At 34.5% G+C, this 16,665-nt stretch overlaps 1 protein-coding gene across 5 annotated transcripts; it reads left to right on the top strand.

Moving 5' to 3' along the window:
• Positions 1 to 450: 450 nt before the first annotated feature.
• Positions 451 to 16,368, top strand: GST (glutathione S-transferase). Of its 5 annotated transcripts, none has more exons than XM_059130423.1 (5): positions 451 to 606; positions 11,171 to 11,426; positions 11,495 to 11,662; positions 11,729 to 11,871; positions 15,902 to 16,368. In XM_059130423.1, exons 2-5 carry the CDS (start codon positions 11,180 to 11,182, stop codon positions 16,067 to 16,069), a joined length of 726 nt encoding a protein of 241 aa, XP_058986406.1. In that variant the 5' UTR covers positions 451 to 606; positions 11,171 to 11,179; the 3' UTR covers positions 16,070 to 16,368.
• Positions 16,369 to 16,665: the final 297 nt, after the last annotated feature.

The following is a 16,665-nucleotide window of genomic DNA, read 5'->3' as shown; positions in this document are numbered from 1 at the left end:
ATAGAGGAAGAATCGGTTATCGTAGTAAAAACTTTACGTTCTGAAATACAATTTTACTTTCATATCCACCTGGCTGTGAAGGTTTTCAGACAATCAAACTTCAGACAGATTTTTACTCTGTTCCATAACCTGCCAGAATCTTCTAATTTTGCATTTTTTGTCAATAGCATAAAGGAAAATTAGTTATTGTAGTAAAAACGTTACGTTCTGAAATACAACTTTGCTCTCAACTACTACTCAACAACTATCCACCTGGCCCTGCAGTTTTTTTTTCAGACATTCCAACTTCCCATTCATGGCATTATGAACCTTTTGCGAGTACACGGCAATTGTGTTTATCTACTCACTTGAATGCAGCAACAACGCCCATAACTCACCACAAACGAAGATACGATGCGGCAAATACACCACCATACGTTGTTGTACTGGCAAGGTTCGGCTCGTATATAAACCTTAAGTTGAACATAACGCCAATGTAGTCTGCTCAGTTACACTCAAAGGTTCAGCTGTGTAACAGGCTTCAGAGGCATAAAAATACGAACTCAACGAAATCGGTAGTGAACTAGAACTTAAATATTTGAATTTTTAAATTAATTTTTTGTAAAGGTAAGAATTGAAAAGAAATTTTGAGAAAAAAAAACTGAAACAATTAAATGAACTCGAAATAAAAAAAAAAAATATTAAATAATTGTGAAATGTGAAAGATGAATAGAAATAATGTGCACAAAGAATATTTATGAAATTTCATATTGAAACAATTTCAAAATCACAGTGACAATTTTTTTCGAAATGTGATGTAATCGATGAAAAGTGGATATATTTCGAAAACATTAAATGACAATGAACATAAATCGATGAAAGGAAAGACATTAACAAAAACTTTATTTGCCAGCGAAAGTTTATTTCTTTTCAAAATTATTTTATTTTCTTTTATTGAATTTTATTTGTAACCTAAAAAGAAATGTTAGAATACACCCAACAACAATTACAAGAAAAAAAAGTAATGTAAATCAATTGAACGACAACAACAACTTGATAAAAATAGAATGGAATTTCGAAAAATTCGATTCGATTGCCCGAATTTCAAACGTAATCAATGCAGCGGTATTATCTGATTACAAAATTTCGTAATGCGGCACATTTGTCGATCAGTGACGATCAATCGGTGCAGGTTCGTGGATCTTTTTGATAATGAATTTTATTTAGCCAACAGAAAAAAAACAAAACGCGAATATTTACAACGATTTTGTATTAAATAATTGTTTTTGTTTCAAGATTACGATTATAAATTACGCTTGTTTTTAGTAGTACATCATAACACATTTGTGCGAACTCTGTGTTATAGTAAGCGATAAGAACGTGGCTTGCTTCAAACTAAAAAAGGTAAATAAAACTATTTGAATTTCGTTATGATAACGTGGAAGTTCTGTGCAAAAATAGATTTTCTCAAAGTTTAAAAATGGGGAATCCTTGACCCGATTTTTATAGAATTTCGTTGGCGTTTGGGGATTTTTCGACAAAAGTTAAGACGTTGTTGTGTAATTTACATTATTTTAAGGTGCAAGTACATAAAAAGCTTGAAGTCATGGCTAGGCATATTAAAGTCAAATTATAATGGAAAACGACGGCAGGATTTTAGTGCGTCTCTATAATCGCTTTATAAAATGTCACAAAATATGCCTAGCCATGACCTCAAGCTTCTTATGTACTTGCACCCTTAGTTTGATTTTTTGTTCATTTTTTTGGGAATAATGGTCTAATGATCTATGATCTGGAATTGAATTCCAATTACATCCGTTACTTTCGATACTTCTACATTATTACATGTCAAATTAAACAAATCAAAGCGCCACACAAGCATAATAAATCCACTAGATTTAAACTATCAATTCCATTTCTATACGCAAAAATAAATCGACTGGCTTTACTGGATGGATAGGTGAAATCCACATTTTTGATTTTTCTGATACAATGCGGAGAATATTCAATTTCAGTAAAGGTAAGAATACATAAAACGCTTTTTTTTGACTAGCTTAAGTCATCGACTGGGTTGTTGGTAGAGGAGCTCATTTTGATCGAATGCTCATTGTGTACAGGGTGAGATCAAAAACCTGTAATAAAGTCAAACGCCATAATTTTTACATTTAATTGAATGGAAGCAAAAAATATCGGAAATAGCATAACATTTTGGAATAAGTTTAGATTTGTTCGAATTGGTCACCTTTGGCACGAATTATGGCCTTCAAACGGCCAATGAAACCGTCAAACGCTGCCCGAATGTTGCTCTGCGATATTTTGGTCCATTCCCGGCGAAGCGCTTGCTTTAGGTGATCGACACTTTCGTATTTTTTAGTGCCAACCTTGCTTTCCAAAACACTCCAGACACAATAGTCCAACGGATTGGTATCCGGAGATTTTGATGGCCAATGTGCGCGGGGAATGAAGCGTGGAATCTTATTTTGTTGTCATTCTTGGGTGGCGCGTGCTGAGTGCGATGGTGCTGAGTCCTGTTGGAATGTCCAAGGCTTTAATACACCCTCCAGAACATTTTAATATTAATATTCGGCGTTTATTCTAATGCCACGGTCGATTAATATGAGCGGAGAGCGACCATCGGCTGTTATGGCGGCCCACACCATCACCATGGCCGACGCTTGAGTTCTAGTGGCCAACCGAATCTTAACATTTTCAGCTGAATAAACTCGATAATTTTCTTTGTTTACAAACTGTTGGACAAAGAATGTTCTCTCATCGGAGAAAACCAAATTCGGCAGTTCACCACATTCGGCCAAGCGAAGCAACTCTTTAGCACTTTTGAGTCTATTTTCTTTCTGTCGCGGTGTAAGTTCTAGCACTTCTTGGAATTTCAATGAATTTAGCCCGAGCTCATTTTTCAATATTTGTCGAATGGAATATTGCGATGTGTTCAGCGCACGAGCCATTTTTCGGCCACTGCAATGCGGGTTTCGATCTTTATTCTATGTTTACGTTAGAACTTTTTGCAGGGTTAACCTACTTCAAGAGGATTTATTTGAAGTATAAGTAATGGATATGACAATTTTAATCCAAATCCTGTGTGTTAACCCATTTATATGTAAACGTACTGTTACTTTACTTTTCGAACCATTTCTGCTGATGTTGCTGTTTTCTTCCGACCGCTTCCTTGACGTCGGGCTACGCTACCAGTATCACGGTAACGGGCGATGGTACGAGACACAAAAGATTTATTCACATTTAAATGCTGGAGTGCTCTAACGATAGCCACATGGGGTTTTCCGGCCAAAAATAAAGAAATCACACTATCACGCTTAAATAACTTTTTTTGGAAAAATTCTCACCAAAATGCTTTTGTTCGCTTGTAAACAAAATAATGAGCTTTCACTGGAATAATTTTAACAGCTGTCGGACGAGTGGCTTAGAAATGCAGCAGTCTGAAATTAGTTGCAGTTTTTTCATCTCACCCTGTATGCCAAATACAGCACAGAAATACCTTTCCCAAATTTTGTAGTGATCGGTTCAGATTTAAATATTGCTCCCGTATGTATTTTCGCCCGATTTGCCGATTTATTGTGGACCAAATTGAGCCTAGAAACCTAGAAGTGTGTCAAATTTGGTGAAAATCGGTTCAGATATAGCTGTAGCTCCCATATATACTGCTCCACTAAATATGTAATGGGGCGTAGGAAATCATAAAGTCGGAACCGACCGACTCTTGGACTTCGTTTACTGTTTTTTTTAGTTCTAAGGCATTTGAACGAAATTACGTGAATTACGCACTTAAATGAAAAGAAGAAATAATTGTATCTCAAAGAGTTTTTACATCGGTATTTCCACAGCATTTTTAGATGGACAAGTTTCTCACATGTAGGCCTTTATTTTTAAATGCCTTTTTTATTATTCAGATATATAAGGAATGACACATATGTCACTGTTATTCGGAGAAGAGAAAATGGAGGATAAAGTAGTAGATATTTAATAATTACGGGTCAAACAGCGAATAAAGACCGAGTTTCGTGCTATGTGAACATAGTATAAATATGTTGATGAAAGTTATGTTTCAATACCTGGGGCCGGATTCTTGTTCTATGAAAATATGAAATGAAAAATATTTCCTTTATAATATTTTTCATTTCACATTTTTATAGAAAAAGATTTGAGGCCCTGTAGTGGAATTCTCTAACTAACTTTTTGAGTTACCGACAAAAGTCCGTAACACTAAAATGCTTATAATTTCTGTAATTTACGAAAATTTTCGGAAAGTTAGCGACGAAATCCAATAGATATCAATGTTTTCAACTTTAACTTCTTTTTTATATCAAAATTTTGGGTCTCAAGGTTACCGAATTTTGTCGGTAACTTAAAAAATGCGTTAGAGAATAACATTACTGCTCTGTTCCAGAATACATGTACTTTGATATTTTGTCTGTTCCAGAACTGCAAGAATGTAAAAGTTTTTACTACGATAACAAATTTTCCCTTTATGATATCGAAAAAATTGCAAAACTAGTAGATTTTTGCATGTTCTGGAGCACAGCAATAGTAACATATTCTACTTTTTTTATAATATTTCATCTTAATACAGAAAAAACTTGTAACACTTACTGAAAATGAAGCATAAAAATATGAGGTTCTCTTTTTCTACTTTTTCAAGACAAATTTGGCCGTGTTGCCAACTTCTTGTCGGTTTGCCAACTTCTGATTGGCTGATTTATTGATTTTAAAGGATTGCTATACAATTTTAACATTTTTACTAGATTCTTTGTTCGTTCCCCTACTTTCTGGCAAAGCAGTTCTCTCTGAGAGATTTTACTAATTCTCACCTTTAGTTGTATTACCCTTAAGAAAAGTATGGGAACACAACAGGTGTTTAATTGAAATGTAAAAAGCAGTTATTAAACAAAAAAAAAAAATCGTACAATAAAAATATGAGTCCCTGTTTTATATAAATCAATTTAATTAGGAGTATAACTATATACCCTACTATGATATGTGTGTTGAATAATAAAATTTCAATCTCCACATCATTTCATTTATGTCATTTTCTCGTTAAATTTCTGAGGTATTTATATACTTCTTCACCCTCTACCTCTCTCATTAACAATTACCTGTTGATTACTTCCCATGTCATAGAAGAGATAGAGAGGGAGAGAGAGGGCTGATAGTTCATCATTGACTTATTTGGCCACGACAAAGGCACAAAATGTCAATTCTTTAACCTTGATTAGATTTAATTGGATGGTTGTCTGTCTGTCTGTCTACAAATGAAATTAAAGAAAGGCAAAGAATTGAATTTAAATACAATGAAATTTGCATAAATTGCATTCAAACACACACACTCACACAATTCTACTAAATTTAATAGTTGGAACTAAAAATAAATTAAACAATTAATTGAAATAAATTCGAAAAAGGTATGGACTTCTCTTAACAAAACTGCAAACAAATGCATGACGAAATTGTTTTTTTTTTTTTTTTTTGCAGTGCAACAAGCAATGGGAGACTATTTCGTCGATTAGTTTGAGTGAGGGGATGTAGGTAAACAACAATTCGATGCAATTTGAGGTTTCAAAATAAGAAAAGCTCCAATATTAGAAAAAAAACAAGAACAATTGATTTATTTGAATACTAACAACAAAAAAAAAACAAACGTTTAATTTCGATTTGACTCAGTGGGCAAATGGCCAAATAGATGCATCAAATGTTGACAATCAATAAATAAAGCGCCACGATCTCTATTTGTTGGATGATAATCACGATGATGATGATGTTATATTAATGTGATAAACCACAATCGAAGATAAACCCATGAAAGCCCTTGTAAATGATAACAACTAGACAAATCTATAAATTTAAAGGAAGACCAAATTAAAAACAATTATCAGTTGTTGTCTTTTCCAGATCCTGCAAGAATCTAGAAGTTTTGGTTTTTTCCGATACCATAAAGGGAAAACCGAAATATTCTACTTCATCTAATATAGATAAAAATATTGTCATGGGCAAATTTTAAAGGAAATCGAACATTTATACTCAATTTTATACGAATTCATAAATTCCGATGAATTACATTATTCATATCAGATTTCTGGCTAAGAGAAATGTTTAGATATAGCAAGTTATGACAGCTATTAGTATTGGAAATTGTGATCCTTTGTGGGTGATGTACTAGAAGGGGTTAGCAGATATCTGTCATCTTCATAACAGATTTTGCGTTAACAAAAATGTTTGGATGTGGGAAATTTGAAGAGAGCCGGATGATTATTTCGCGTTTTATGAGCGTTTTGTTTTTCAAAATTTTGAACCCTTTATAAGGGAAGTAACAGAAGGAATGTGCCGAAATGTACCATTTTCACACAGATCTTGTGTTAGTAAAATAAAAGCATGTGTGAATATTAAGAGAGCGGGATGATTGTTTCAGATTTTATGATTCAAAATTTTGACCCTTTTGTGGGGGATGTACCAAAAGGAGTGGAGCGATGAACTCCATTTTCACAGTAAATATTGTGTTAGTAGAAATAATGGGATGTGTGTAACATGAAGAGAACCGGATGCTTATTTCGGATTTTATCCTTTTGTTTAATCAAAATTTTAACCCTTTGTGGGGGAGGTACCAGAAGGAATGGTTCGATCTCTACCATCTTTATAACAGATCTTTTGTTGATGGAAATATTGAGATATGCCAAGTCTTAATGGAATCTAATGTTAATTTCGCGTCTTATGAGCTTCATATATATTCAAAATTTTAACCCTTTGTGGGGGAGGTACAAGAAAGAGTGGACCGATATATTCTGTTGATGTGTGTAGTTTGAAGACAATCGGACTCTTACATAACAAGAGTTACAATTATTCAAAATTTTGACCCTTTGTGGGAAAGGTAGTTGATGCAGTGGAACGATATTGTCCATTTTTGACCTGACCTAGCACTGATGTAAATACTAGGATTTGCAAAGTTGACCAAAACGGATTACCCTTTCTTTTTCTGTGCAGAAAAACATTTTTTTCAAATTTCGAGGTACCAGAAGTATTGGACCGATATTGCCCATCTTCGAACTCGATTTAAGTTTTATAATAATATTCGGATACTCTTGAGAGTTATCGTGCACACCAGACAGACAGAAAGATGGACGGACGGACATCGCTAGATCGACTCCAAATGTCCTGAAACGGATTTGGTCCAAAAAGACCTAGGGTCTAAAATCGTTATTTCGTTGAGGCACGTTTCGGCCGTATCAAATGATATATAACCTCCATGATAAAATCACACAAGTAGGCGCATCAACACAGCTGCTGATACAATGAGCTGTCAAACCAATTTTGGAATTGAAATTTTTAAATGAAAAAAAAAAAACGAAAACCTCCGATTGGCGTTGTATAATAAAAGCTTTTAAGATCTATTTATTTTTGGAGTGAGTGAGTGTCGATGCATCTACCAAGAATTATGAGCCATATGTAAAATGTAAAATTTGACATACCAACGGAAATACACATGGATAATAAAAGTGACAGCACATATGTAAAACCCTCTAGGTCAAATTACATAAAAAGCTTTTTTGACTGGCTTAAGTCATCGGCTGACTTCTTCGTAGAGAAACAAAGGAGTTTTAGGTTGACTTAGTTCGATTTCGGCCATAGACATCTTTATCGTGTGATAGCATCTTAAAACTACCAAAATCTGAATGAAAGAAGATTATTGTTTACCTCTCAGTTATTTTATTGTTAGTTCATTTTTCTTGGTTCCTTGAATTTTGAATTGTTAGGGTACAAGTACATAAAAAGCTTGAAGTCATGGCTAGGCATATTAATGTCAAATTATAATGGAAAACGACGGCAGGATTTTAGAGCGGCTCTGTAATCCCTTTATGAAATGTCACAAAATATGCCTAGCCATGACTTCAAGCTTCTTATGTACTTATACCTTTAGCCTTTCTAGCCAATGTTTGATGATTAAATACAACTCTGATTCAAGACAATTTATCATGTGTCAGTAGAATTTTCGAATTTTTCAAATAATCCATAATACTTGACGTTACCTCTGTTGCGAATTTTTTATGCATTTCTCCTCGTTTTTTCCGTTTGAATACAGCCAAGTGCTGTAAGGTCGATGAAATTTACACAAAATAATCCGATGCGTTCAGTTGCCTTCAATTGATTTTTTCTTGTTTTGTTTCTAACTGGTTTTCTTATTTTGACCGTTTTTTTTGTTGTTGTTGTTGTTTTCTTGAGTCGGCCGGCCGGCAGGTCGGGCGATCGCCCTACCGGCTTTTTGGCCTCCAGTCAGTAATAGCTGCCGGTAACCGGTTTGCTGTTGTCAACCCACCTAAAAAGCTTACTTTTTTGTTGGCATTGTAAGTACTACCCACTTTTGGTAAGTTCATTCTCAATTCATCCTCTTCTGCTGTTGTCCCGATGCTTCCGTTGCTTCTGCTTGAATTGTCTTTTCGTTTAGGAGATTCTTATCTTATAGAAATATTTGCAACGTTAATTGGCTTGATTCGTGCTCGTTGCATACAGCGCCCGAATGGTGGTATGCAACAATGGTGGTGGCATGAAGATGTAGGTATGCTCTCCACGACAAGAAGAAACCCCAACAATCATCCAGAGACATTCAAAAATAACTGCAAATAGTGATTCATGTGTGCATGCAATTTCCAAGCAACAGCAACAGTTTGCCGCATCTGTCTGGGTACAGTTTTCATGACAACGCCCTTCAGTTGCCATCTGTATTTGGAATTTCACTTCCAATTTATTCATAAATAACTGTGTTCACCTTTTTGTGGAGCACACCGAGTGACGTAAATTGCATGTGTAGTTAATGGGTCTTCACTGTCATAAGTAAATCGGAAACCGTTTTCGTCTCGACGCTATTTTCACAGGAATTTCTGTGGGTGCAGTAAAAGCAAAAACCCATGCAAAAGTAATACTCGACGAAGAAGACCAACAAGGTTTCTTTGAATCGGATCATGAGACAACTTTATGCACGTAAATGTGCAGTCAAATCCATTCAACCGTTGGAAAATGAAAGTAGGAGTTAAACGTCATTAAAAACAATTTCCATTATACTAAGTCTTCTGAAGCTAATGTCGCCAGAATAGACAGAGCTTTGCTGCGTTTGCTGCTTTTGGGGCGTAGTTTAATTAAATGTTAAGACATCTCATGGTAGAAGAATAAAGGTAAATGTATCAACGCTTGGGATAATTGATATGTCAAAATTTTTAAAATGTTTTATCAAAAATAAGTAGATTTTTAGATATTTCCTTATATGACGCAAATCGGAGGTTGTTATAATAAGCATTTTTCAAAAATTTTTACAAATTTAAATATTTTTTCATTCAACATTTTCAATTCCAAAACCAGTTTGACAGTTCATTGTCCCAGCAGCTGTGTCGATGCGACTACCTGAATTCTTCTACCATGAGACATATTTCGTCTTATAGCATGTTTACATTAGGGCTTTTTGCCAGCTTAACACTCTTTATGAGTACCGTATTCAAGCGCGGTAGTGTGATTTCTTTATATTTGGCTGGAAAACCACAAGTGGCTATCGTTAGAGTACTCCAGCATTTAAATGTGAATAAATCTTTCTTGTCTCGTACCATCGCTCGTTACCATAATACTGGTAGCGTTTCCCGACGTCAAGGAAGTGGACGGGGATTGTTTGAAATTTCATATTTGAGGTTCCTAATAGGTACTACAGTCTGGAACAGAAAATTGACTATGGAGCTCCAAGTCTTCGCATAGGCCCCACATATCAGTACCTCCCTATATTCGGTATTTTGACGATTTTAGGAACAATATTCACCGAAATTGTTTCATATTTCCTATTTGAAGTTCCTAATAGTTACTACAGCCTGTGACAGAAAGTTGTCTATGCAAGTCCAGGTCTTCATATCGCCCCCCATATATCGGTACCTCCCTAATGCTGTATTTGGATAATTTTAGCTACATTATTCCCCGGATTTTTTCAAGACTCGTATTTGGGTATTGTAATGACCTATGGCAAAAGTTGCCTGGGCAGGTACACGTCTTCGAATAGACCCCAATATAACGGCAATATTCTGTATTTTTTAACATTTTAACAGAATTTTAACGGATTTTATTTATTTATTTATTTATTTTTTTTTGAGAATTGCCAAAATTCGTTCAAAATGGCGGAGAGTATTAAAAATTACTGTTTTTTTACTTGTCAAATGTTATAATATGGATACACGCATTTTTTTGAACATTTTTACAAATTTAAGTAATTTTTTATTCAACATTTCAATTCCGAAATTGGTTTGACAGTTCATCGTTCCAGCAACTGTGTCGATGCGACTACCTGTATTCTTCTACCATAGTAAGAATTCTTCAAAAGTGAAACAATCGATTCTCACATGGTAGAAGAATACAGGTAGATGCACCAACGCTATTGATATGTCAAAAAATTGTAAATGTCTTTTCAAATATGAGTAGATTTTTATATGTTTTCTTAGACGACGTCATTTCTGAGGTTTTTATAATACGAGTTTTTCAACAATTTTTGCAAATTTAAATAATTTTCCATTTAACATTTTCAATTCCGAAATTGGTTTGACTGTTCATTGTCTCAGCAGCTGTCTCGATGCGTCTACCTATATTGTTCTACCATGGTCAAAATTGAAAACGGAAGATAGATGGACCTCGAAAACCTTCATTATGTTCGTCAAAGAGCTTTCCAGTCATTGGACATTTTTTTAATGTTGTTTCGTCCGTTTGTTTGGTCTTTAAAAAATGAAAGTCCATTGTTTACAACTACAAGGAAATTATATTATTTTACATCGTGACGTTTCGGGTATATTACCGCTAATTACTTTATACCTACAGTACTGTAAAATATCATGTGCGTCCATTGATCAATAACATAAGATGCTATCTTAAAGACCATGACAATATGTTTTTTTTATCTTATCAATAAAAAGCGTAATGATTTCCAAATTGAGATGGCTACATACCTATTAAAATGAACTCATTTATCAAAAGTATTTTTATAACACCTTTTGACCTAATTATGATAACAAGTGGATTAAAAACAAGAACCCCTCAGAGAAAAGTGTATTTCAAAATTTGGCAAAAAATAGAAGGCCCTGATATTGAAAAGATTTTTTTTTTAAATAAACATAAATTAAAAATATCTCTCTTTGATTGTTTTTCATTTAAGACATAAAACATGGCCGATGAAGCACCAGCTGCACCACCCGCCGAAGGTGAGGCACCAGCAGCACCCGCCGAAGGCGAGGCACCACCACCAGCTGAAGGCGAAGCCCCACCAGCTGAACCCGTTAAGAACACCTACACTCTATTCTATTTCAATGTCAAAGCCTTGGCCGAACCATTGCGTTATCTCTTCGCCTATGGTGGCATTGAATACGAGGATGTTCGTGTAACTCGCGATGAGTGGCCAGCATTGAAGCCAAGTAAGTTTCGCAGATTTTGTTCCATTTTGATGCAATTGAATTTTTCCTACGTCCGTTAATTTTTATAGCCATGCCCATGGGTCAAATGCCCGTTTTGGAAGTTAACGGCAAGCGTGTTCATCAGAGCATTTCAATGGCCCGTTTCTTGGCGAAAACTGTGGGCTTGTGCGGTGCCACACCCTGGGAAGATCTACAAGTTGATATTGTTGTCGATACCATCAATGATTTCCGTCTAAGTAGCGAACAATGTGTGCAGTTGCATGTCTATGTTGTTTGATTAATCTTTGTATTTTAATATATAGAAATTGCAGTCGTTTCCTACGAACCCGAGGATGAAATCAAGGAGAAGAAATTGGTCACCCTTAACAATGAAGTCATTCCATTCTATTTGGAGAAATTGGAACAAACCGTCAAGGATAACGATGGTCATTTGGCATTGAACAAGGTGAGTGATCAGTAGAAAAAAAAATGTTTTTTATTTCAAGTTTTTAATTAAAGAAAAGAACACCATATTATCTAGAGCATACCTTTAGGCGCATGATACAATTTTAATTGTACTGATGGGCAAGGAGCTAGATTTTTATTTTTCTTCTTAAATAAACACTCCATTTATCAGTATCACAAAATTTGTTAGGTAAATGGTGAAAAGGAAACGATTTTCAAAGGATGTTTTTAGATGGAACAACTTCTACAAGTGTTTAAAATATAGTATTTCTTTTGCAGATATTCCTTAGATAGAACAACTTTTCAGGTCTTCTATAGGAAGGTCTTCTTCTGCAGTTGTTCCATTAATAGACCGACAGCTTAATGTGACCTAGGTTCAATTTAGTCTCTTGTGGTGTAGGGTATACAATTTTCACATTTTGTGCATTTCAGATTTGGATACAGCTCCCATATTTCTTTGTCCGATATGCCATTTATTGTGCACCGAACATACAATATTAGCCCAAATAGGATGGAATTTGGTACTTACAACCAAATTGAGCCTAGAAATAAGTATATCAAATTTGGTGAAAATCGGATCAGATATAGCTATAGCTCCCATATAGATTGTTTATCCGATTTTTAAATTTGTCCTCCTCAACCGTTATATGCACTCCGTAACAACGATATTCGGGGAAATATATCAAATACAGCTCAGAAATGAAGATTGGTTCAGTTTTGGATATAGTTCCATATACAGGGTGAGATAAAAAACTGCAAAAAGTCAAACGCCATAATTTTTACATTTTTTTTTAATTTTATTGAATAAAAGCAAAAAATTTTGGAAATAGCATCAAATTTTAGAATAAGTTTACATTTTTACGAATTAGTCAACTTTGGCACGAATTATGGCTTTCAAACGGTCAATGTTTGCGTGCCTAAGGCTTTAATACACCCTCCAGAATATTTTCGCGATAATATTCGGCATTTATTCTAATGCCACGGTCGATTAATACGAGCGGACCATCGGCTGCTATGGCGGCCCACACCATTACCATGGCCGGAGCTTGAGTTCTGGTGGCCAGCCGAAGGTGCACATTTTCAGCTGACCTCTTTGGCAAGTAAACACACACGATCATTTTGTTTGTTTACAAATTGCTGCACAACGAATGTTTTCTCATCGGAGAAAACCAAATTCGGCAGTGCACCACTTTCGGCCTTTTTGGAATTTCAATGGCTTTACTCCGAGCTCATTTTTCAATATATGTCGAATGGAATATTGCGATATGTTCAGCTCACGAGCCATTTTTCGGCCACTGCGACGTGGGTTTCGAGTCGCTTGTTTACTTTTCGAGTCGTTTCTGCTGATGTTGCTGTTTTTTTCCGTCCACTTCCTTGACGTCGGATCACGCTACCAGTATCACGGTAACAAGCGATGGTTCGAGACACGAATGACCTATTCATATTAAAATCCCGGAGTGCTCTAACGATAACCACTTGTGGTTTTCCAGCCAAATATAAAGAAATCACACTATCACGCTTGAATTTCATTCCATTTCTGTTTTTTTTTTTTTTTTTTTTTTTTTTTGCAAAATTCTCACCAAAATGCCTTTGTACGCTTGTAAACAATATAATAAGCCGTCACTGGAATAATTTTAACAGCTGTCGGACGAATGGTTTAGAAATGACAGCAGTCTGAAGTTGGTTGCAGTTTTTTCATTTCACCCTCTATATCTTTACCTGATTTCAAGTTAAATATGCACCAAACGGGTATTATCAGGCATGTCACAGAAGTTTTACGAAATCGATTTATTTCACCTTTTCCAAATCGTTACGATTTGCTTTTGCTTCTTCAGCACTCGTACGTTTTGGCTAAACCGAAAAAAAATCATTTCACATTTTTGAAATAAAAATATGGTAACTCCATGCAAAAAAAGTCGTAAACAAATTATTGACAATTAAAAAAAGAGTTTAAATTGTTTTTTATAATATAAACACCAAAAGTAAAAATGCCAGGGGCTTCAATACTTGCTGTAATGGATGAAGAAATAAATCAGCGGTCTACTGAAAAAATTCGTCGCCGGACATTGAGGAACGCATCAGATCCTTTATCTCACTCAAATGCAGAGTAAGGATCCACCATTTTTAGTCCATTGTGTAAAATAATGTAAAGTTAAGAACGAGTCGTATTTGCTTTTTCCTGTTCTAAAGCATATTTAAGAGTTTCAAGTTCAACTATTTTGAGTTTCATTTCGTTCCGTTCACGCATTCTCTTTTGCATTTCAATATTATGTAACTGCTCTTCCACATACTTTTTTTCCAGGATGTTACAAAGTCTGTCCAACTTTTCAGTTTGTTTTTTCATTTCCTTACTGTTATCTTCTAGAATTTTACAAATTTTTTCCAAGTTTTGTAAATGAGAATTTTCCTCAACTAAAAGCGCATTTAGATCTTGCTTTGAGGGAGTTCTTGCCCGGGGTCTTTTTACTTCAGGCGTGGGTTTTGCTTTTGTTAGGCTGCCCGACACTTGTCTTATTGCTGTAGATGGCGGAGAACACGATAAGCTTTTATTTCTAAGTCGTTTTTGAATAGGTGTTCGCGAACGGTTTTCTTCCAATGTTGGTGTTCTTGGATCAATTGCCAATGTAGAAACATTTTTAAAAGCAGCTGGAATGCATGATCTTGGTCTATCTTTTTTATTTAAAATCGAAGTGGTCTGCTTTGAAGTTTAGGGTGAAAAATTAAGATCTTCGTTTTCAGATTCACTTAAAACTAATTGACTTGTTTTTCGAGTTCTTGGAATATGTGTAGATGATGACGAATCAAAGTTTTTTTTCAGAATAACTGAGGTCTAATCCACTTACAAAATCCGCAAAGCTTACTGCACCACCAACTCCATCGACACTTTTATACAATCCGCAAATTCTGATTAAACTGTTCTCGTGTTCACTGAAAACATATTGATTGATATCACCACCACCAGTTCCTCGCAAGTCCTTTTTATTATTTTTCATCATGGATTAGAAAAATAATAGATTTTTGTAAAATAAATTCCAAAAACATGTTCATTCTAAGAGAATTTGGTTAATACAATATTTTCTGTAAAATGTATGTGTCTTCTGTTTATTTTTTACGTTAAAATCACTAAACATTTCAATTTCACCCTGCTTTTTGAAAGTGATATCAAAACGCAAAATTTTTGCGTTTTCCGTTTTTTAGAGAAGCTAAAACCGTTTTCGTTTTCACTCTTGAACGATTTTACATTCTGTGACATGCCTGCATAAGACCGAATTGAAAAGACATTAATGCCTCAACAAATTTAGTAGAAATCGATTCTGAGAATTATTTTTGTTTCTTTTTTCTATAAGAAATATTGCATGAATTCTGTGAGCAGATGATCTACAGAGTTTCTACAAACAGGAGACCCATATATGTACATGGGGAGTAGTACAACACAATAATTTATATTATAACATGATACAATTAAGAGGTACAACGCCATCGTAAAACTGAAGAAATATAGCCCTGAGGCTATGCCCGCTTCCTGTCAAATTTGCATGCAACAACTAGTTTTCATCTATTCAATATTATTCCTCTTTTTTTAAAATCAGTTAAATGCCTGGATTTTCTTTCAAAAATATGATCTAGACGGTTCTATCTGTCAATTCCATGGTAAAACTGGCGAATAGCTTAAATGCGCGTCTCTCAATTTATGCGTCTTCCAATCATTAATTTTGAAAATATTCGGTTTTAATTTTTCAAAACAATAAATACATACACAAAATTAGCAGAAGTCGGGCACACTTAGAAAAAATTGTAATCAGCTGGTAGCTCTACCTTACCTTTTTATTGTACCATGATATTATAATACAATTACTATTAAACAAAAATGAATTACAGAATCTGTACAAAAAATCCCTTTCATCCTCAAATATTCCTTTTCGCAAACCAACTGATTTGAATTCATGTTTATAAATATTGCAAATTTTTATTCACAATTGTGTTTTCAATTTTGTAACTAATTAAAAAATATATATTTTTTTCGATTTTAGTTAACCTGGGCCGATGTCTACTTTGCCGGCATTTTGGATTACATGAACTACATGGTGAAGCGTGATATTTTGGAACAATACCCAGCATTGCGTGGCGTCGTCGATAGTGTCAATGCCTTGGAACCCATTAAGGCCTGGATTGAAAAGAGACCACAAACTGAAGTCTAAACAAAATTTCAATTTCTCTTGCAAACACACCAACGCCAACACCAACGGGGATATAGCAAAAGAAAAACAAAAACATTTATATGAAAAACCAACACTAACTAAAAATCAAAACAACACCAACAACAATATACAATTTAACATCAACAACAACAACTGTATTGTTTTACACTTAACACTTTGTTCCTTTCTTTTTTTGTAATAATAATAATAAAATAATATGAAGCATACATCATAAAGATAACAATAATAATTACATATATATTATTAATAATAAACAAAACTATATAAAAAACTAACAACATTTTTGTTTAACCACTTTTTGTTTTGTTTTTATTTTATCTTTTTTACTTATTTTGTAATTTTTTTCTTTAATGGCATGGACTATTAAAGCATTATACATAGTATCCACACACACAAATACTACATATTTGTCAATATAGTAGGTGATTTCCATTTATGGGGCTAATGGAAATCACAACTGGCTATGTTTTTGTATCTGTTCTCCATGTTAAATGTGGATCTTAACCAAAACCCAATTCTGACCCATTGGCTATGGCATAATGCTTAACGATTTTCGCTACTTTTATGCGAAATCC

Source organism: Musca domestica, unplaced genomic scaffold (genome assembly GCF_030504385.1).
Source record: "Musca domestica strain aabys unplaced genomic scaffold, Musca_domestica.polishedcontigs.V.1.1 75, whole genome shotgun sequence".
NCBI lineage: Eukaryota > Metazoa > Arthropoda > Insecta > Diptera > Muscidae > Musca > Musca domestica.
This window is presented reverse-complemented; position numbering and strand designations above follow the sequence as displayed.

What these genes read in the sequence shown, in the direction of transcription:
- GST (XM_059130420.1), top strand. Translation starts at nt 11,180, where the DNA reads ATGGCCGATGAAGCACCAGCTGCACCACCCGCCGAAGGTGAGGCACCA. An exon ending in CCGTCTAAGTAGCGAACAAT is followed by an intron (nt 11,675 to 11,737) that starts GTGTGCAGTTGC and finishes TAGAAATTGCAG; the next exon opens with TCGTTTCCTACGAACCCGAG. An exon ending in GTCATTTGGCATTGAACAAG is followed by an intron (nt 11,872 to 15,901) that starts GTGAGTGATCAG and finishes TTTCGATTTTAG; the next exon opens with TTAACCTGGGCCGATGTCTA.